The 20,646-nt window shown below is 41.4% G+C and overlaps 1 protein-coding gene, 1 long non-coding RNA gene and 2 pseudogenes across 4 annotated transcripts in view; 2 read left to right on the forward strand and 2 right to left on the reverse strand.

The window, feature by feature from the left end:
• The window catches only part of LOC148000389 (uncharacterized), a 319,504-nt gene that overhangs the window by 202,769 nt on the left and 96,089 nt on the right, over nucleotides 1-20,646 (reverse strand). The window lies entirely within an intron of this gene.
• Nucleotides 2,920-5,090, forward strand: LOC134482560 (ral guanine nucleotide dissociation stimulator-like; annotated as a pseudogene). The gene is made up of 4 exons (XR_015640528.1): nucleotides 2,920-2,944; nucleotides 3,266-3,498; nucleotides 3,610-3,801; nucleotides 4,771-5,090. The product of XR_015640528.1 is annotated as a ral guanine nucleotide dissociation stimulator-like (transcript).
• Nucleotides 8,869-9,997, reverse strand: LOC148000390 (non-POU domain-containing octamer-binding protein pseudogene; annotated as a pseudogene).
• 4930474N05Rikl2 (RIKEN cDNA 4930474N05 gene like 2) lies at nucleotides 13,488-16,318 on the forward strand. Its single transcript, XM_087589298.1, has 3 exons — nucleotides 13,488-14,625; nucleotides 14,744-14,940; nucleotides 15,577-16,318. Exons 1-3 carry the CDS (start codon nucleotides 14,449-14,451, stop codon nucleotides 15,878-15,880), a joined length of 678 nt encoding a protein of 225 aa, XP_087445424.1. The 5' UTR covers nucleotides 13,488-14,448; the 3' UTR covers nucleotides 15,881-16,318.

A 20,646-nucleotide genomic window follows, 5' to 3' on the forward strand; every position in this document is an offset into this window, starting at 1 on the left:
TGAATCATCTTATGGTGTCTGACTTATTGAGCAATAACACTCCAGGGAAGAGTTTTCTCTCCCTGAACCTCAACCAGGCCCAACCACATAGGTGACAACACTTGACCACAAAAACATCTTGCTCTGTGGCCCTGACTTTGGCCCCTAGATGCCCACCATTTCTCACTACCTGCCAATAACTTGAGGAGGCCCAGTAGTCTGCCTTTGCTCCAGCTTTTACAGGAAGAGCTGTAATACATTGGCCATTTTATGTATGGTCAAGCACCACAAGACTTTCTCCATCCAAAGGCCAGGTAAAGGATTCCTGTCTACTGTGTCCCATACATAGACCTACGCAGATGGGCAGACCCACAGCCAAACATTAGGTAGAGCTTGGAGAATCCCGTGGAAGAGGTAGAGGAAGAATTGGAGGAAGGTAGAGGGATCAAGAACACAAGAAAACCCACAGAAGTAACAAATCTGAACTATAGGGGCTCACAGGGACTGAACTGTCAACCTGGGCACATGTTTGGCACTGATGTAGGCCTTCCACACATGCATTACAGTTGTGTAGCTTCATCTACTTATTGAACTCTTAACAGTGGGAACAGAAGAACTGTCTCTGACTCTGTTGCCTGTCCTGGGGAGCCTTTCCCCTTACTCAGTTGCCTTGTTTAGCCTTAATAGAAGAGGAGGTGCCTAGTCTGACTGAGAGTTGATAAGTCATGGCTTGTTGATATACACAGGAGGCCTGCCCTTTTCTGAAGATGAATAGAGGAGAAAGAAGAGGAGATGGGGGTAGATGTGGGGAAGGAAGTAAGAGGAGAAGGAGGGGGACTGTGGTCAGGATATAAAATAAATATTTGAAAGTATTACAAGGCAGGAAAATCTTGATTATATCACATATCAGCAAAGAAAACAATGAAGACAGAATGATAAAAAGAAAGGTTGTATTATCACGAGGAAGCACACAGAGAGATGGGGGAAGGAGGGAGGGAGGAAGAGAGAGAGAGAGAGAGAGAGAGAGAGAGAGAGAGAGAGAGAGAGAGAGAATGTGTTAGAGAGAGAGAGAACAGAGACAGAGTAGAGGGCAGCCTGCTCCAGAGAAGATGAGGCGTTCAGGAATATAAAAGTCTAGTGTCTTCTACAAGGCTGGTGTTTGTAAGCATCTTTAAGAGGTTTTCTGCTCCTATTTTAGGATGGGTCAGTTTTTAGAAAAAGACAAAATGGTGATTGCCTTACAGTTTTGGCAGAAACATGTCCTGAACAGTCCTTCAACTAGTTGAGGCCCAGAAGCAGCGGCGGGTGGGGGTAAAGTGGTGCTATTGATGGAGAAAATCAGTACCAGGCACTGTTTAAAACTACCAAATATTATTGCAAGATAGTGTAAAAGAAGGCAGCCATCTTTGAAGTCCACCATTTTTATTAACTATATGGTCCTTCTTATGATCTATCCTCCTATCATTGAGTTTCTTTAAGTCCTAATCCTTTTGTGTGAATGTTGCTTTTTAAATCTTCTTCTCCTTTGCTATCACAATTAAATTTATGAAGATTAGAAGGGTGGACCCTCTACCTGAGTCCTGTCTCTGCCACTATAGGTCATCTATGAAAGTTTTATGGCTGCAGTTTTTGGTGACATGCTCAACCTCTTAGATAGTTGTGGGGGGTGAGAATTCCCTTCTCCTTGTAGACTGTTTATGTCTTGATAATTTGTAAACTATCAAGAAGACCTGGCCTAATCTAAGATGTATCCTCTGAACTGAGATGTCTCTGTTCCCATTATCAATAAATTGAATGCACCACTTAGTTGCCATCATATAGCCAGCAAGAATCCAGTGTTTATCTATTCTCCCTTTTGTCACAGGGGATCTAGCTCAGCACCCTGCTTTAGAACTAGCATTCGTAGAAAGAAGAGTAATTTCCTACTATTGTGCATGCATAACTAACCAGTTTTACAGAGAACTGGCTTTTCACTAACCAGTAAGAGGAAAGCTAGTCTATAAATACACAGACAAATACATACACGCAAATGCAATCACAAAGGCATGCACACATACATACTTACATGTAAACTCTGCCATATATGTGCATACATGTATGCAGGCATTTACATACAGATGCACTTAATATATTTAAAGATGTGTGCACTAGCATGCCCTGGCACTTGCTGACTGGTATTTGAACACATGCATCGAAATGTGCAGGCAAGCATATAAAACTTGTGGGGAATGGAAAAAAAGGAACCATGTAGACATAGCAAAGAAGAGTAAAGAAAGATGAACAACACATCTGCTCTTCAATTTGACAGGAGACAAGATATTCATTAACTATGAAACTGAACCCCACTCTGGAGTAACACAGAAGTCCCAACACATGCACATGACTTGGATGCTTCAGATACTTGGCTTGATAAAGATTGACCCAGACACTCTGTGAGAAGGAGAGAGGTGGCTAGGGGATGAACAGTGAATGGCTTTAGAGCAAACACTACTGGGAACAACAGAAAAAGAAAACAAAGTATAGAGGAAGAGGTGGGATACAAGAGAGTGAGGGAGATGAGAACAACAGAAGAGATTGGCTGCCAAATAACGTGGGATGAGGACAAGGGATAGAGTAGTGTTTGATTTCCATTAAGTTGCTGTAGATAGCACCAGAACTAAATGCTACTAAGAGAAGAGAAAGTTTTCTTGCAGGTGACAATTTACAGTCCATCACTGGAGAGACTCAGGACAAGGACACAAGCAGGAATTGAAATAAGCAGCAATGGAGATGAACCCCTCTGAAAGACACCTAGGGTTCCAGCTTCTATTGTATATGCTGGTGAATATGGCCAAGTTAACTGTTTAAAGAGAGCAGCAAGGCTCTGGTATTAAGTCCTAAGATGACTGTGCAGGTGAAAACTAACTCTGGATAAGACAAGTCCTATGCAAGAACACTGACATGGTGGGACTGCTTGCTATCCCAGGTATGCATATGCTCTCATTACACACAGAAAAAAACATGCAAGGTCACATAAAGGGATTGGGATAATTAGGGCTGAATTTGTGATTATGGTTACAGATGCAGTTTAACAGTAGGGACTCAGCTTGCAAAACTGAGGTGCTGTCTATATGGAGATATCTCTCAGAACAGTGGAGTGGGAAACAGATGTATACTTGTGTCAATTGGTGCACCTAGGAAATGGGAGGGGACATGGGAGCCTTTAAGGAAAGTCCTGTTGAAGAAGGGACAGTAATGGAATCACCCTGTTGAAAATGACCTAACATTGTAGAACCTTGGAAATCAGGTAAAAGAGTGCTTAGAGCAAGAACTGTAGGCTCACTTGTCAGAAACAGTAGAGAGGGCAAGCTGTTCTCTTGCTGTCTTCGAACTACTCGAGGCTACAAGAAAGACAACAGGGAAGGCTATAATGGTTTCTGGAGGACCAGGGTTCACTCTTGCCTTCAAAACCTGTGGCCATTTTCCTGAAAGGAAAAAACCTTGACCAAGGCCAACCAAGGCTAGAACCACACAGACCAGGTAACCACTCTGGTTTTCCTCTCTGTTTAGCAGAGTAATAATTGATAAGGAGAAGCAATCAGAATGTTGCAGACGTGTCCTTTTGAAACCGTGACCTTGATCTTTCCTCAGGGTGAGAATGCTTCTGCCACACAGGACCTGAGGGAGACCTGTAGACACTCACACATCAGTGCAGAGACTGTGGTTAAGCTGGTGAACAACCTGGTGCCTTCTCTGCCGTAAGGTGACACCTTTGACTCTGCCTTTCTGTTCATATACAGAAGATTTGACACCCCTACAGGTACTTGACTTGCTGTTCCTGAGGTGAGTGCAAATTTCTAAGGCCATAGTTGACAGATCATCTTGATGATTCTGGGTCTCTGTCTCTGTCTCTGTCTCTGTGTGTGTGTGTGTGTGTGTGTGTGTGTGTGTGTGTGTGTGCATGTGTATGTCTGTCTCTCTGTCTCTGTCTCTCTCTGTCTCTGTCTCTGTCTGTCTCTGTCTCTCTGTCTCTGTGTATGTGTGTGTCTGTCTCTCTCTGTCTTTCTCTTTCTGTTTCTGTCTGTCTCTGTCTCTATCTCTAGCTCTCTCTGTTTATGTGTGTCTGTCTCTCTGTCCCTGTCTCTGTCTGTCTCTGTTCGTCTGTCTGTCTCTCTGTCTTTGTCTCTGTCTCTCTCTCTGTATGTGTGTGTCTGTCTCTCTGTCTCTGTCTCTCTCTGTCTTTCTCTTTCTGTCTCTGTCTCTCTATGTATGTATGTGTCTGTCTCTCTCTCTCTCCCTCTCTCTCTCTCTCTCTCCCTCTCTCTCTCTCTCTCCAATCTCTTCAACTGCTTATTGAATATAGACAATTATAGATAATTGTCAGGATCCAGCAGCATGAAGTAAGAAATTTCTTCTCCCAGCCTTGATCCAAGGAAGTGGGCTGTCAAAGCTTAAGACTCACCCTAAAATAGATGTACATATCCCCTCTACCTTGAAAAAATACTTTATTCTGCTCTCAATATTTCTGAGGACTTGGTGATTGTAATTCTCCCATATGTAATGAAGGTTCAGGAAATATTGGAATATCCTATAATGATGTATCCAAAGTTGAGATATAGTTAGTGTAATACAGGTGACCATGTGACCACTGAGATGTCTGAATAGAGATACATGTGTTCAACTTTCGCAAAGATATATTGAATGCACCCACTGTGTACAGGTGAACTCATAATTCTTTGAGCAGCCAGAAATGCCAGTATTAGGTAGGTGTCCTAGGAATTTACAGGTGACGTTCTGTCTTGTCTTCTCTAGGTATGCAAACTTCGGCCTTTATTCTGAAGAAGATGAACAAGTAAAGAACACAGTCTGTAGATTCCTGGAAACATGGATGAACAAGAGCCCTGAGGACTTTTGTGACCCATTAGATGTGTGCACTCTGAAATATATAAAGTCCTACTTGAGTGTGTACATGCCCCACTGTGATCTTAGTGTCCATGTCAAGAGGCTGCTGACACAGTTGGAGGAAGAACATGCCAAGGATTCCCAGGCCAAAGATGAGGAAGACTCAGATCTGGGGAGACACACATCCTCAGTACCACAGATTGAATGGGTATAAATGCGCAGGGAACTGAGTCACTCTGGAGCCAGATCCAACTTGTGCACCAGATCTGGAGAGTACAAAAACCTCCAGAAGATTTTGTGGCCCATGCATACCTGCAGCCAGATGTGGCAGCAGCCGTTTAGCCAGCACACCTGTGAGCAGCTGTGGAACCTGTGTTTCAGCATGTTAGTAGATACAGTGATTTTTCAGTCATCTCCTGCTTGCTACACTGGGCCTACCTATTGAGAGAATGGCCCTGTCACCTGTGGTCATCAATTTGAGTCTGTCCTATACCTGTGCTGCTGTTTCTGTCCCTCATAATCATCTGCTGATTTCAACCCAGTAGCAGTTCCAACCCCACAGCCAGCCTTCCCCTCCTAAGAAATAGCCTTCTTACCTTTTCTGACTTAAGTATTGGTTTTAATAAACTGTTAGTGTTTGTTTTCAGTTTTTTTCAAAGTTCTCTTTTGAGCAGAAATAATTAAAAAGATAAACATAAGCATTTAAAATAATTAAATACTGTGCTTAAATTACAACAGGTAAAAGATTTAAATAGTCATTTTTCTAAAAAAGGTATATGCATGACTAATAAAGCATATGCCCTAATGCTCAAAATTATCATTCAGTAAACTTCAGTCCTGTGATAATAATTCAGTTCACACTTAATTGGCTATACTTTAACACACATAAATCCCAAGTGTTGGCCATGATGTGATATGATAGAATCATGGCATATTTCTAGGGCACAGGCAGAATGTGTTACCTAATTTCTGATATACTTTGTCAATTCTTCAAAAATATAAATACCACTATTATGACTTTGCTTCTCTAATGATGTATAAATCTCCCCAATACAAATAACAGAAATCCAAACAGTCAAAATGGTCTGCAGTTGATAAACAGACTAATTGTAATATGTGCTAATTCTAGATTACATGGACAATTTTCGAAGTCACTCGGTTAGCCACGAAGCCAAATAAAAGTCTAGAATTAGGCAAAAATTTTCTTAAGGAATAGATCTATGAAAACAGAAATCTAAAAGTTTGCCTCTAGTAGTTTGGGTAGAAGAAGGTTTTTAACAGGTAGAAATGTGCTTTTCAAATGAAAAAAAAATCTCTACAAGTATACAAAGGCTGTTGATTCTATCCACCCCTCATCACCTCCCATCTACTCATCCAGACTTCCCAAACAGTCTCCTTTCTGGTTGTTTGGTTTGTTTGTTTATTCATTTATATATATATATATATATTTATGATACTAATTGATGATTATTATTACTATTTTCTTTACACTCTGCATCCAATAAGTATGTGTTCTGTAGGAATAGTTATGCTGCCACTGACATAGTACACAATTATAATCAGTCTACCACTGGTCATATCCAAAATGATTGTCCCTCCCCAGAAGACAGCAACTGCCATCAGCATTTCAGCCAGGGAGAGGACCTGAGAAACCCTTTGTCCACAGCTATGAATAGGCATAAAAAACAAAGATGCACAGGATTTCTATTAAAACATAATGTATACACAAAGTGTGTATAGTAAAAGAAAAATTCATTATATAAATAATAATGAAATATAAAAAGTAAATTAAAAAAAAAGTCCTGATAGGACATTATGAGACCAGGAGACTTCTTCACAGATGGAAATGGGTTCATTTTCTACTGGCCTTGTGTACTGAAAATGAGGACTGCGCTAAAATGAAGTGTTTTCCCTAGAGAATGTCTTAGAGAAAACTAAATTTTCAAATGCAAGTGGGTATCAAGTGGAGATAATCCTGGGTTAAGGATGGGTGCATGAGGCAACTTCTCCAATTTAGGACTGAGTGTTCCAAGGTGTCTACCTCTGCATAAGGTCTGGCTATGGGTCTCAGGATATCCTGTGATCTGCTTCAGGAGAAGCTTCTCTGACAATGATTGAGCAAGGCACTCATGTATGCGTATCATAGATCATTAGGAGTCTTGTTTTTAACTCTTTCATTGGTAGAACAGTCCTATTTAGGTTTTGCCCAGGTGTCTGAACTATCTAATCTTAGGTTCTTGGTCAGCAAGGAAGTGTGAGTTATAGGGTCCATCTCAGGGAGTGAGTATTAAATCGAGTCAGATATCTGTCGGTTACTCCCACAACATTTGTGTCACAGTAGTCCATGCACATCTCACAGACCCGACACTGTTGTAAGTCAAAGGTTCTGTAGTATGGTTAGCATTTATGTTTTTCTTGGAAACATGCCGACTTTCTAGGGCAGACAATACCTGAAAGCCAAGGACTCTCACCTTTGGCTTTCTCCCATCTCAGACTGCACTTTCCACTCCTGGAGCATCCGCTGTCTCAGTGTGAGCTACTGTGATGAGCACAGTCAACTCTCCATGTTTTGCCTCATCCAGTGGACATGCCCAAAGGCTGGGGGACATGGACCAAAAATGCATATCTAAACAGAATTCTCAACAGAATAGTTTCCCTTAAAGAAATGCACTAAGAGAAATGTTCACCATCCCCAGCTCATCAGGGAAATGCAAATAAAACGACTCTGAGATTCCATCTTTCCTTTCTGATTGGCTACAGTAAAATCACAAGTGATGTCATGTTAGCAAGGATGCAGAAGAAGGGGAACACTTCCATTTCTGTTGGAAGTGCCAACTTGTACAGCCACTTTGAAAGAGACATGTTGGTTTCTCCTAAGGACAAACATGTTATAAGGTCACTTGATAAACTATAACCATACAAAACTTCCTGGTCATGGAAACAAGCTAGTGACCTTCAACAGAAGAAAGGATAAAGAAAGTGTTTTACATTTGCACAGTGGAGTATTATACAGCTGTTAAAATCAACGCCTTGTTCTATTCAGGCAAATGGTGGAACAAGAAGACAAACAGGATATGAACTCACATATAAGTAGAAATTACTTTTTTAAGGATTTAAATGTATTTTAATAAGGTGATGCTGCATTACTGCTCCAGTTCTCAGAAAAAACTTCAAATTGAAGGTATCAGGAACAAACCATTGTACACCAATAAAAATGCACAGCGTAAGTACCTAATATAGGCCAGACTAAGAGCTACTGTCAGACTTTCAACACACAGCAACTCTGTCCCAGGGTTGCTAGGCCTATCAAGAAAAGCTGTGAACAACAACAGCAGAGACACAAAAGTGTAGTCCTTACCCAAGAAGATGAAGGGAAGTTCACACAAATTTTTTTAAGATATACTAAACTCAAACTCTCAGGAGAAAATGTCTTCCTTAGCACATGAAGGGGTCATATTGAGATACAACAGATCCATATGTATGCTGTAACCTCTGTGGACATTTGTCTGAATTCTCCCCTGGGAGCATGGAGGATTTGGGCTGGGTCATTGGGTCATCAGAGGACGTTTAGGTTTTATGGTAGGTAAGGCAGTGTCTCTGGGGTTGAGGGGAATAAAGATGAAAATTTAACGTGTGTGTTGGCGTGTGTGTGTGTGTGTGTGTGTAGAGAGAGAGAGAGAGAGAGAGAGAGAGAGAGAGAGAGAGAGAGAGAGAGAGAGAGAGAGAGAGAGAGAATGATCAAGATTAGTGGAGTTCTGAGTCCATATTCAATAGTTCTTCAGGGCCTCAACCCTCAATATACTTCAGGAATGCACCAGACACACTTGATAACGCAACACCACACCTCCCTTGCCCCTTGCCTTCAAGGATACTCCCTAGAATAATATAAGCAGGGAAGACCTATCTATTGGGACGAACCCCTAACACTTTTCCAGGGTAGAATTCTAGCTAGTCCAAAAAAGGGCACCTCTTTTAAGCGCTGCAGGAAACTAGACAATTCAACTTTATCTAATATCGGCAGCATTTATTTGGAGCAAATTCAACTCGTAGAGCTGGACAGCTGAATGTAGCAGGAGTTCCACCAACTGCTACAATTCCTTCCATTTTTGCAGCTTGGCCAAATCATTCAGTTGTTGGTGGTGTCAATCCAAGGGTTCCTTCCTCTGGCATCATAGTGGCAGGTTCTGGAGGCACTGGAGTGCCAGGTGGCACAGGAGTAGGGGGCATGGAGCCTCTCTTGTTTACACCCATAGCACCTCCCATAGCCATTGGGCCCATCCTTATCTCTGTTCTCTCGAATCAGGAAGGTTCCCTTGTATCCTTCCTGCTCCTGTCACATCATTTCTTCCTGTTTCTGCATCTCATTCCTCTTCCTGCCTCAGTTCTAACTGCTTTCATTTCTGAACCTCTTGGTTATGCAGCTCCTCCATTTTTCAAAGCTCTTATTGATGTCTCATCAACTCCTTCCTCATTAGCGTAACCTGGTGTCCATAGTGTGTTGCCTCCATCTCCATCTGCAGCCTCTCACAAGCCTCCTTGATCTTCCGGTCCACTTGCTCCTGCTGTTGCTTCTCCATCTCAGTGAGTGCCTTCCAGTGCATACCATACTCATACTCACAGGACCCAGGCTGTGCGAATCTGGGGGACTGTTCTCTCTCCTTGTGAAATTGCGTCTTATTTATAATCAGCTTCTCTGGAAGTCTCTCTTCATTATCTAACCAGTCCATAGGCTCTACAGTGACAGGCTGAGGAAATGTGGTTAGCAAGAATGAGCCTTCACTGCATCTGCCCAGAGCTTTCTGAGTAGCTGGCTTCAATGAGAACTCAAAATGCCTTTCCCTCAGGGCCTTCTTCAGTCATTTACAATGACTACAGCCCTCTCCACCTGGCCAAACCCAGAGAAAGCTTCTTCGAGCGGTTCACTGGACATATACTGAGGAAGGCTGTGGACTGTAAGGATTGCACTATGACAAGGAAAGAGCGCTTGCAGTTGCTTTGCACAGAGTGGAGTATTGTCCAGCTCCACTTTGGCAATTTCCATTAGGGTTCCTGATTCCAAGAGAATAAAGTAAAAGCCTTTTTCCTCATGAGTGAAAACTTCTCCTGCTTTTCCATGTTTCTCAAAAAGTTTCCTCATTTCTTCCTCAGTAATGTCAGGAGGAAGATTGCCCACAAAGAGATGGCTACATTGGGTAAAGATCTTCTCTCTCCTAAAATTCTTCAAGTCAATAGTCAAGCCTTCATTCTGGCTGCTGGAATGCTGTCCATTTGCAGGTTTTAGTGGAGGTGGCTGCTGCTGCTGCTGCTGCTCCTGCTGCTGCTCCTGCTGCTTCTGGTGGTGGTGGTGATGTTGATGGTGCTTCCTTGAAGTATAATTCTGCTTCTCCAACTTACCGGTTTTATTGCATTCATTTTCCACCCTTGACTTATATTTGAACACATCAAAGTCTCTATCCCCCAGTCCTAACCCTGATTTCTCTGCCCACAGTTCAGAGTAAGGGCGCTGCTGCACAGCCACCACCACTCCAAGAAAAGAGGGAAATGACTTTTAAAGAAAAGAATAACCATGTTACAATCCACAATCCCAGAGAAGCTAAGTAACAAGGAGTGCCCAAGATGCAGACACATGCTTCTCACTGTGAAGTGGAAATAGAATAGACACATTGGGTGTATTGGGGTAGGGTACAGTTAGGGGAGTGGTCTAAAGGAAGGGTGGGGATGGGAAAAGGAGGAATCAGATGGGGAAGACAATGGACGAGAGTCCTGGGAGAATAAGATAGAATTGGGGTGGGTAGTCTCTGGGATAAGATCTATGAGGGTGACCCCAGCTTAGATTCCTAGTAGTTTGGGATATTGAGTCCTCTGTAACCATAAAGACTTCCAGTGGACAGATTAGAAAATCAGCCCTGATGCAAAACATTTCACCTATATTTTGTTCAGCCTACAAGATGTGTTGTAGTAAAGGTGACACAGAAACTGTGAAAGTGTCTATCCAATGCCTTGACACATTTGAGACCCATGCTATGAGTGTGTCCAGCCCTTGCAAAGCCTAGAGTACCAAGAACCACAGGCTGGAAATACCAGAGGAACAGATGGGCACAGAGACAGGATAGAAAAATGAATAGAAAAATGCCAATGAAATGATTTCTAATAATATTCTGCTATACTCAGAGATTAGTCCTACCCCAATTGTCATTAGAGAGGCTTCACTTAAAAAATGATGGAAACAAATGCAAAGACACACAGCCAGAAATTAGGTAGAGTTGGCGAAATTTTATGAAGAGGTGGAAGAATTGTAGGAGCTACAGGGTTGAAGAAGACCTCAAAAAACAAAAAGCATTTAGCCGACCTGATCCCATAGGATACAAGGACTGAACTGCCAGCCAACCAAGAAGCCTACATGGGGACCACGTAGCCTACATGGGACTGACCTAGGCCATCAGAACCTGTGTAGCAGTTGTGAAGATTCAACTTCTTGTGGAACTATTAACAGTGGGAGTGGGGGCTGACTCTGACTCTGTTGACTGTGCATGAGATGTTCTCCCCTAACATTGTTGCCTCCTCTTCCATTAATACAAGTGGAGGTGCCAAGTCTTAAAGGGAAAAGCCATGGCTGGTTAACATGTTTGGGAGGCCTGCCCTTTTCTGCAGATGAATGGTGGAGGAGGAGGAGATGAGAATGGAGCTGTGGAGGGATTAGGAGAAAAAAGTAGGGGATTAGTCACGATGTAAAATAAATACAATTTTGAAAGAAAAGGTTTACAAGGCTGGAACAATCTTGATTGTAATATATATCATCACAGAACACAAAATAGAATCAAGAATGAAAGAAAAGCTTGTATTATCATGAGGAAATACATTCTCTCTCTCTCTCTCTCTCTCTCTCTCTCTCTCTCTCTGGAGAGGGAAGGGGGAAGGAGAAGGGGAGGGGGAGGGAAAGGGAAAGGGAGAGACAGAGAGACAGAGAGACAGAAAGAGACAGAGAGAAAGAGACAGACAGAGAGAGACAGAGATTTCTAGAGATAGAGACCAAGACAGAGAGACAGAGAGTGGGAGACAGACACACAGAGATACACACAGAGAGATGAGAGTAGAGGAGGCATTCAAGAACACAAAAGTCTAATGTTTTTTGCACTTCTGATATTTGACTCTTTCAGAAGTTTCCTCCCCTCTTTTATGATTGCTCAGCTTGAAAAATGACAAAATGGGTGATTGGTGTATAGCATTCACATAAACAGGTCTTAATCAAGAATTGAGCTTTTTCAGGCACAAGAGCAGCAGGAAGTTGGGGATGTTGAGCAGTTACTGATAGAGAAAAGCTTTGCCAGTCCTTTGTGTTAAACTACCAAGTTTTATGCAGGTCAAGCCAATGAAAAGAAGCCAGCCATCTTAGAAGTTCACAATTTTGTTAACTCTATGGCTGCTCCACTGGAATCTCTGTCCTATAGTCAAAGTTTTTAACTCTGAATCTCGTTGGTCGGTGGTAATATTTAGACTTCCCCTGCTCTTCTGTCACAATTATATGTATAAGTTTTAGTGCACTGGTGCCTCTACCTGATCCATGCCTGTGCTGCTATAAAGAAGCTATGGGAGTTTTATGGCTTCGTCTTGGGGACATGATCAGCCTCCTAGATTCTCGGGACATGATCTTCATGTTCCATCATCCTTCTCCTCATAGGCTGTTCATGTCTTGATAATTTCCAACTTATCAAATGAAATTGGCCTCTTCAAAGATGTATCCTTTGAACTTAGATGTCCCTGCTCCCATTACCAATAGATACAACTCACCCACTTGTAGACATACAGCCAACAAAACCTACAGAATTCATCTATCATCTTTTACTTTGTCTTAACAGAAGATGCAGCTCAAGACCTGGATATGGAAGTCGGTTCCATTGAAAGGAGTTTGTTCCCACTATTATTAGTGTACCAAGTCATTTTAAGGAATTCTGGTTGGGGATTTAGCTCAGTGGTAGAGCGCTTGCCTAGGAAGCGCAAGGCCCTGGGTTCTGTCCCCAGCTCCGAAAAAAAGACCCCAAAAAAAAAAAAAAGGAATTCTGGCTTTTACCGTAACCAGTGAAAGGATGTTACAGTCTACTAACACACACACACACACACACACACACACACACACACACACACACACACACGTGCACACACACACACACACACATACTCCCCCACCCCACACACACACACACAAACACACACACAAATATACATGGTCAGAAAACCATGAAGGCATGCAGTCATGGATGTAAGCATGCATGCATGCTCATACACATGTAAGTTTTGCCATGCACTTGAAACATGCACATGTACTTACACCAAGACACACATGTACAAGTGCATATAATGTACGTAAGAGTGATCTCATATACATGCCTTTGAATGTACTGATAGGAACTAATATGCATATGCACGTGAACATGCAGGAGATACAGCAAAATTAGGGGAATGAGAAAAAAGAAAATGAGAATATGTCACACAGAAGATAAAGGGGGAAGAAACACAACTGCAATTCATTTTGACAAGTGAACAAGATAGTAATTAACAATAAAACTGGTGACCAGTCTGGAGTTCCATGGAATTCTGAGCACATGCACATGACACAGACTCCCCTGGTTACTGGAGCTAAACACTGACTCACACACTCTGTATGAAGGACAGAGCTGCTCAGGGGAAGAACGGGGAATGATTTGCACACACCACTGGGAGCAGCAGAGAAAGAAAAGACAGTTCTAGAGGAAGAGATGGAATACCAGTGAGTGAGGAAGCTGAGGAACTAGGGAACAGGTTGGTAGCCACATTACATAGGGCGGGGGCAGAAATAGAGTCATGTTCCCATTTCGCTTGGTTGCTGTGACAAACACCATGAAAACATGTTATTAAGGGAGCAGAAAGTTTTCCTGTAGGTGACAAGTCACAGGCCATCATTGTACAGTCAGGACAAGGATTCAAGCTGGAATTCATAAGACACAACAGAGGATGAACCCCTCCTGAAAGATTGCTAGGGGGTTGCTTTCATCTCATAAGGTGGCGACAGTGGGTGAGCCAGCTGTTTACAGCAAGCTGCAAACCTCTGTGCTTAAGCCCTAAAATGATCATGGTGTTGGAAACTGACTCTGAGAGACAATCCCTATGCAGGCACACTGACATTGTGGGGCTGCTGGCTGTCACAGGCATGAATGTGATCTCATTCCACACAGAACACATACAAGTCATGTAAAAGCAAGAAATCATGCCTAGGGTTGATGGTACATTGGGCTAGGTAGGCCAGAGCTTTGATGGGGGTTACAGATGCGGTTCCAAAGGAGGGAATCTGGTTGCAAAGCTGAGATGCTGTTTATATACAGGTATCTCTGGGAGCAGTAGAGTAGAAAACACATGTATACCTGTGTAGACTTGCGAACCTGGGAAGTGGGAAAGAAACTAGGAGCCCTTTAATAAAGTGCCGTTAAAGAAGTGACAGTTATAGAATCACCCTCATGGCCATGACCTAACAATAGAAAACCTTGGTAACCAGGCAACCCACTGGTTACAGCAAGGACTATAGGCTCTCTGGTCAGAGACTGTAGAGAGGGCAGGATGTTCTCTTTCCATCTTCGGACTACTCGAGGTTCAGGCCTCAAGAAAGACAACAGGGAAGCCCATGAAGGTGTCTGGAGGCACAGGGTTCGCTCTTGCCTTCAACGCCTGTGGCCATTTTCTCAAAGGGGAAAAAATTTGACCAAAGCCAGCCAAGGACAGGACCTCATTGAACAGGTAACCACTCTGTTGTCTCTGGGTTTTTGGCATAGAAATAATTCAAGGAACCTTGGAATGAGGAGAACCAATAAGACTGTTGCAGATCTTTGAAACTTTGACTTCGATCTTTCCTCAGGGTAAGAACTCTTCTGACACACAGGACATGAGAAAGCCCTGTAGACACTCAGACATTAGTTCAGGGACTGTGGTTAAGCTGGTGAACAACTTGGTGCCTTCTCTGCAGAAAGGGGACCCCAGCTTTGTCCCTGCATTTCTGTCCACATACCGAAGATGTGCCACCACCCTACAGGTATTGGATCTGCTATTCCTGAGGTGAGGCTCTTCTCCATGCCCATAGTTCTCAAATCCTCCTGTCAGTTCTGGGAATTTCTCTCTCTGTCTTTCTCTCTCTGTCTCTGTCTCTCTGTCTCTCTCTTCCTCTCCTTTTTTCCTTCTGTCTCTACCCCTATCTCTCTCTGCTTCTTCTCCATCTCAATGCCTGGATCTGGCTCTGTCTCAGGCTTTTCATTTTCTCCAGAATTGTCAGGATACAGTAGCATGCATTAAAAAATTTCTTCTCCGATGCATGGCCCATGTGATTGGGATGTCTAGAGTTGAGAACAGAAAAATGAATACAGCCAACTCTTCTAGCTTGAAAACGCACTTAATCCCTCAGTCAGTGTTTCTGAGCCCTTGGTGAATGCACTTCTCTCTATATAAAGTAGGTTCTACACATATTGGAGTATGTAGTAGAGACATGACCATGTGGAGATCCATAAAGGATATTCCAATAATACATGTAACAAGGATATGTCTGCATAGGGATCTGTGTGTACAAACTTTGCACAGATACATTGAAAGCACCTATTGGATCCACATTAACTAATAATTCTGAGAGCAAACAGAATTGCTCCTTTTAGGAGAGGGGCCTGGGACTTTACAGGTAACATTCTGTCTGGTCTTCTCTAGGTATTCACACTTCACAGCTGATTCTGAGGAGGATGAACAAGTAAAGAACACCCTCTGTAGCTTCCTGGAAACATGGATGGACAAGAACCCTGAGGACTTTTGTGACCTATCAGACCTGTTGCCTCTGAAATACCTGAAGGCCTACTTGAGTGTGTACATGCCCCACTGTGATCTTAGTGTTCGTGTCAAGAAGCTCCTGACACAGTTGGAGGAAGAACATGCCAAGGATTCCCAGGTCAAAGATGAGGACGACTCAGATTTGGGGACACATATTTCCTCAGATCCAGAGATTTTATGGGTGTAAATCAGCAAAGAAAAGAGCCACTCTGTAGCCAGAACCAACTTGTGCACCAGAGCTGTACGGTATAGAAACCTCCAGAAGGTTCTGGGATTTATGAGTAGTTGCAGCCGTATGTGGCAGCAGCAGTTCAGCCAGCACAGCTGATAGCAGCTGTGGAAACTGTGTCTCCCTGTGTCTGTAGATACAAGGTATCTGTCTGTCATCTCCTGCTTGCTACAGTGGGCCTTCCTATTTAGAGTATAGCCCTGTCACCTGTGATCATCAACTGGAGTCTCTCCTATACTTGCCCCTCATGATCAGCTGCTGATTTAAATCCAACAGCAGTTCCAACCCCACAGCCAGACTAAAGCTCCCCCGAGTAATAGTATTTTATTATTTCTGATGTTTTCAATGTTGTGTTTATTTTAATTATTGGTTTTAATAAATTATTAATTTGTTTTACATTGTCCAAAATGCAGTCTAATTATGAAAGAAAATATCTGAAAACTGTGGATATTCTTGACAAATTATTTTAAGTTTATTCAAAGTTGTCTAAAAAATTAAAAAGTTAAACATAATCATTTAAAATGATTGTATGACAGGCTGATACTATAAAAGGTAAAACTTTTAAATAGCCATTTTTGTAAATAATGTATAGACATCACTAATAAGTTGCATGTAATAATGTTCAACATTACCTTTCAGTAAACTTCAAACTAAACTTGAGAAGTGGTAATACTTTAGTCAGTGTTAACAATTCAATTCTAATTGAAGTGGATACATTTTTACATGCAGATATTCCAAGTGTTGGGGAGGATGGGCAATCATAAAATCCTGGCACATTTCTAGGGGGCATGTGGAAGGCATTACCTACTTTCAGTAATACTTTGCCAGTTCTTCAAAAATATAAATACAACTAACATGACTTTGCTCATCTAAAGATGTATAAATACCCCAAAGAATGAAAATCAGAAATCCAAACTGCACAAATGGTCTGCTATAGATGAGCATATTAATTGTACTATGTGCTAATTCATGATACAGCATGGGCAAGGTTCAAAGTTACTGTGCTAAGGCAAGAAGCCAAATTAAAAAAGAAAAACAGGCAGAATAAAAATTGAATAATTCAATATTTAAATAATAATAAAATATTAAAAGTAAATTACAAAAAGTTGTGATAGGACATTATGAGACCAGAAACCTCCTTCATATTTGTAAATGGATTCATTTTTTTGTTGGATATTTGCTGATGAACATGAGGACTGTACCTAAAAGGAGTTTGTTTCTTTAGAGACTCCCTTAGAAAAAAACTAAACTAAATTGCAAGGTGTTATCAATTGGAGATAATCCTGGTTTAAGAATGGGTACATGAGGCCACTTCTCCAATTTAGAACTGTGTGCTCCAAGGTGTCTTACTCTACATAATGTCTGCTTATGGGCCTCAGTATGTCTTGTGATCTGATTGAGGAGGAAGCTTCTCTAAATTTGGTAAAACAAGGCACTGGTCTGTGAGTATAACAGATCTTTGGGAATCATTTTCTAATATTTCTTTTCTAGAACAGTCATATTAAGATTTACCCTAGGTTGATGAAATATCTGGTCTCAGGTTCCTGGTCAGCCAAGCAGTGTCAGGTATGAGGTCCATCTCAGGGAGTGAATCTTAAGTCAAGTCTGATATCTGTTGGTTACTCCCACACTATTTGTGTCACATTAGTACATGCATATCAACAGACTGAATATCATTGAAATTCAAATGTTTTGTAGTTTGGTTACTGTTTAGGGTTCTTTCTTGAAAACTTGAAGTTTCAGGTGGTAACAACTTCCAGTAAGACAAGAAATTAAAACTTTGTTATTTTTACATCTCAGACTGTACTTTCCAACTGCTGGACCATTCATCATCTCAAAGCTAGGAATATGTGTAAGCTCAGTCAAACTCTCCATGCTTTGCCTCTCCACTGGAGATGTTCAAAGGCTGGGGGGACATGGACTAACAATACAGATCAAACAGAATTCTCAACAGAATTCTTTCACTTAAAAAAATGCACTTGGGAAAAGTTCGACATCCTTAGTCATCAGCAAAATACAAATGAAATGAATTTGTCATTCCATCTTACCTGTCAGAATTGCTAAAACCTAACAAAAGTGATAGCTTATGCTAACAGGGATGTAGAGCAAGGAGAACATTATCCATTGCTGATGGAAGTGCCAACGTGTACAACAAACTTCAGAACTTAACACATTGGTATTGCAATAGCATGCATATGAGTCGTCATTTGATAAACTATGTTCATACAAACTTTATTGCTAATAGCTAGAAGCGTCCTAAAGTCCTTCAATTGAAGAATGGATAAAGAAAATATTTTACATTCCCATGCTAAAATATTCCAAAACTTTTAAAATCAACATCTTGTTCCATCCAGGCATATAAATGGAACAAGAAGACAGATATAATATAAACTTACTTAAATGATGAAATTACTTTTAAAATAAAGAACAAGTATGCTACAGTCCACAGACCCAGGAAACTATGTAACAAAGAGGGCTCTAGATGCAGGCCTCTCTGTGATGGGGAGATAGAAAAGACATCTTTCTTGGCTGTATTGTGGTGGGTGTAGTTAAGGAAGTGGTCTAAATGGAGGGTAGGGATGGGAAAAGGATAAACCAGATTGGGAGGATAACTGGAGAGAGTACTGGGAGAAAAAAATTAGAATTAGTGGGTATCTCTGGGACAAGCTGGAAACCTGGAACCCTAGTGCAATGGAAACTACTAGGAAACTATGAGGGGTGACACCAGCTTAGTTTCCTAGTAGTATATTGAGCCTTCTCCTATAACCAGAATGTCTTCCAGTGGACAGATTAGGATATCAGCCCAGCCACAAAAATTTTCACCTACATTTTGTACAGTCTACAAGATGTGCTGTAGTGAAGGTAGCACAGAGTTATGAAAGTGTCTATCCAATGCCTTGACACATGTGAGACCCAGGCCATGAGAGAGGCACTCCCCTCAAAGCCTGGAGAACCAAGAACCAGAGGTAGGACATCCCCGAGACACGGGTGAACACAGAGACAGGATAGAATAAATCCAATGAAATGATTTCTAATAATATTCTGATACACTCGGAGACTGGTGCTAACCCAATTGTCATCAGAGAATCTTCACTTAAAAACTGATGGTAAGAAGTGCAAAACACAGAGCCAGACATTAGGTAGATCTTGGAAAATTTTGTGGAAAAGTTGAAAAAATTTTTGTAGGATCTTTGGGGAAAAGGTCACCTTAAGAGACAGAAACGGAGAGAGAAACACAGAAAGTAGAGAGACACAGGGCTATACTCCAGCATGCAGAGTCAGAGTCACACAGAAACAGAGAAGGAAATTAGAGGAAGCATTCAAGAACACAAAAGTATGTGGTTGTCTCCATGAATTCTATTTATAAGGGTATTTAAAAACTTTCCCTCCCCTCTTTCAGGGTTGGTTAGTTTGAAAAAAGACTAAATGGGTGACTGGCTGATAGATTTGGCATAAACATGTCCTGATCAGCCATAATTCAAAGCCCATATCTGAACATAGTAAAAGCAATACACAGAAAACTAGTAGCCTGCATTACACTAAGTGGAGAGAAACTTTAAGCAACCCCACTACACTCAGGTAATAAATGAGGCTGCCCATCCTCTCCCTACCTATTAAATATAATAGTTGAAGTCCTAGCCAGAGCAATTAGACAACAAAATGAGGTCAAAGGGATATAAATTGGAAGGAAAGAAGTCGAAATATCACTATATGCAGACAATATGGTATTATAATTAAGTGACCCCAAAAATTCCACCAGATAATTCCTACAGCTGACAACCAACTTCAGCAAAGTAGTTGGATATAAAATTAACTCAAACAAATCAGTAGACTTCCTCTACTCAAAAGATGAATAACCTGAGAAAGCAGGGAAATGACACCCTTGACAAAACCACAAATAATATAAAATACCGTGGTGTAACTCCAACCCAGCAAGAGAAACATCTGTATGACAAGAACTTCAAGTATCTGAAGAAAGAAATCAAAGATATCAGAAGATGGAAAGAATTCCCATGTTCATGGATTGGCAGACATAATATAGTAAAAATGGCCAAATTTCCCAAGGGATTCTACAGATTCAATGTAATTCCCATCAAGGTTCCACCTCAATTCTTCATAGGATTGGAAAGAGCAATTTGCAAATTCATTTGAAAAAGCAAAAAACTCAGGATAGAGAGAAATATGCTCAACATTAATAGAATTTCTTGGGGAATCCCCATCCCTGACCTCAAGCTATATTACAGGTCAATCATGATTAAAAGTGCATGTCATTGGTACAGAGACAGGCAGGTAGATCAATGGACTAGAATTGAAAACCCAGAAATGAACCCACACACTGATGGTCACTTGATCTTCGGCAAAGGAGCTAAAACTATCCGATGGAAAAAAAGTCATTTTCAACAAATGGTGCTGGTTCAATTTGTGCAAATTGATACATTCTTATCTCCCTGTACAATGCTCAAGTCCAAGTGGAACAAAGAACTCCACATAAAACCAGATACACTGAAACTAAGAGAATGTGTGTAAGACTCTCAAAAGGATAGGCACAGGGAAAATTTTCCTGAAGAGAATACCAATGGCTTATGCTCTAAGATCAAAAATGGAAAATGGGACCTTATAAAATTGCCAAGCCCCTGTAAGGCAAAGACACTTACAATAGGACAAAATGGCAACCAACCAATTTGGAAAAATTCTTTACCAATTGTATATCTGATAGATGGCTA

This window comes from Rattus norvegicus, chromosome 16 (genome assembly GCF_021556685.1).
Source record: "Rattus norvegicus strain SHRSP/BbbUtx chromosome 16, alternate assembly SHRSP_T2T, whole genome shotgun sequence".
NCBI classification, from domain to species: Eukaryota; Metazoa; Chordata; class Mammalia; order Rodentia; family Muridae; genus Rattus; species Rattus norvegicus.

Bases quoted from the DNA above. Each gene is read 5' to 3' on its own strand.
- 4930474N05Rikl2 (XM_087589298.1), top strand. From the start codon at position 14,449: ATGTTCTCTTTCCATCTTCGGACTACTCGAGGTTCAGGCCTCAAGAAA. The intron at 14,626-14,743 runs GTAACCACTCTG...ATCTTTCCTCAG, and splicing joins GACAGGACCTCATTGAACAG to GGTAAGAACTCTTCTGACAC. The intron at 14,941-15,576 runs GTGAGGCTCTTC...GGTCTTCTCTAG, and splicing joins TTGGATCTGCTATTCCTGAG to GTATTCACACTTCACAGCTG.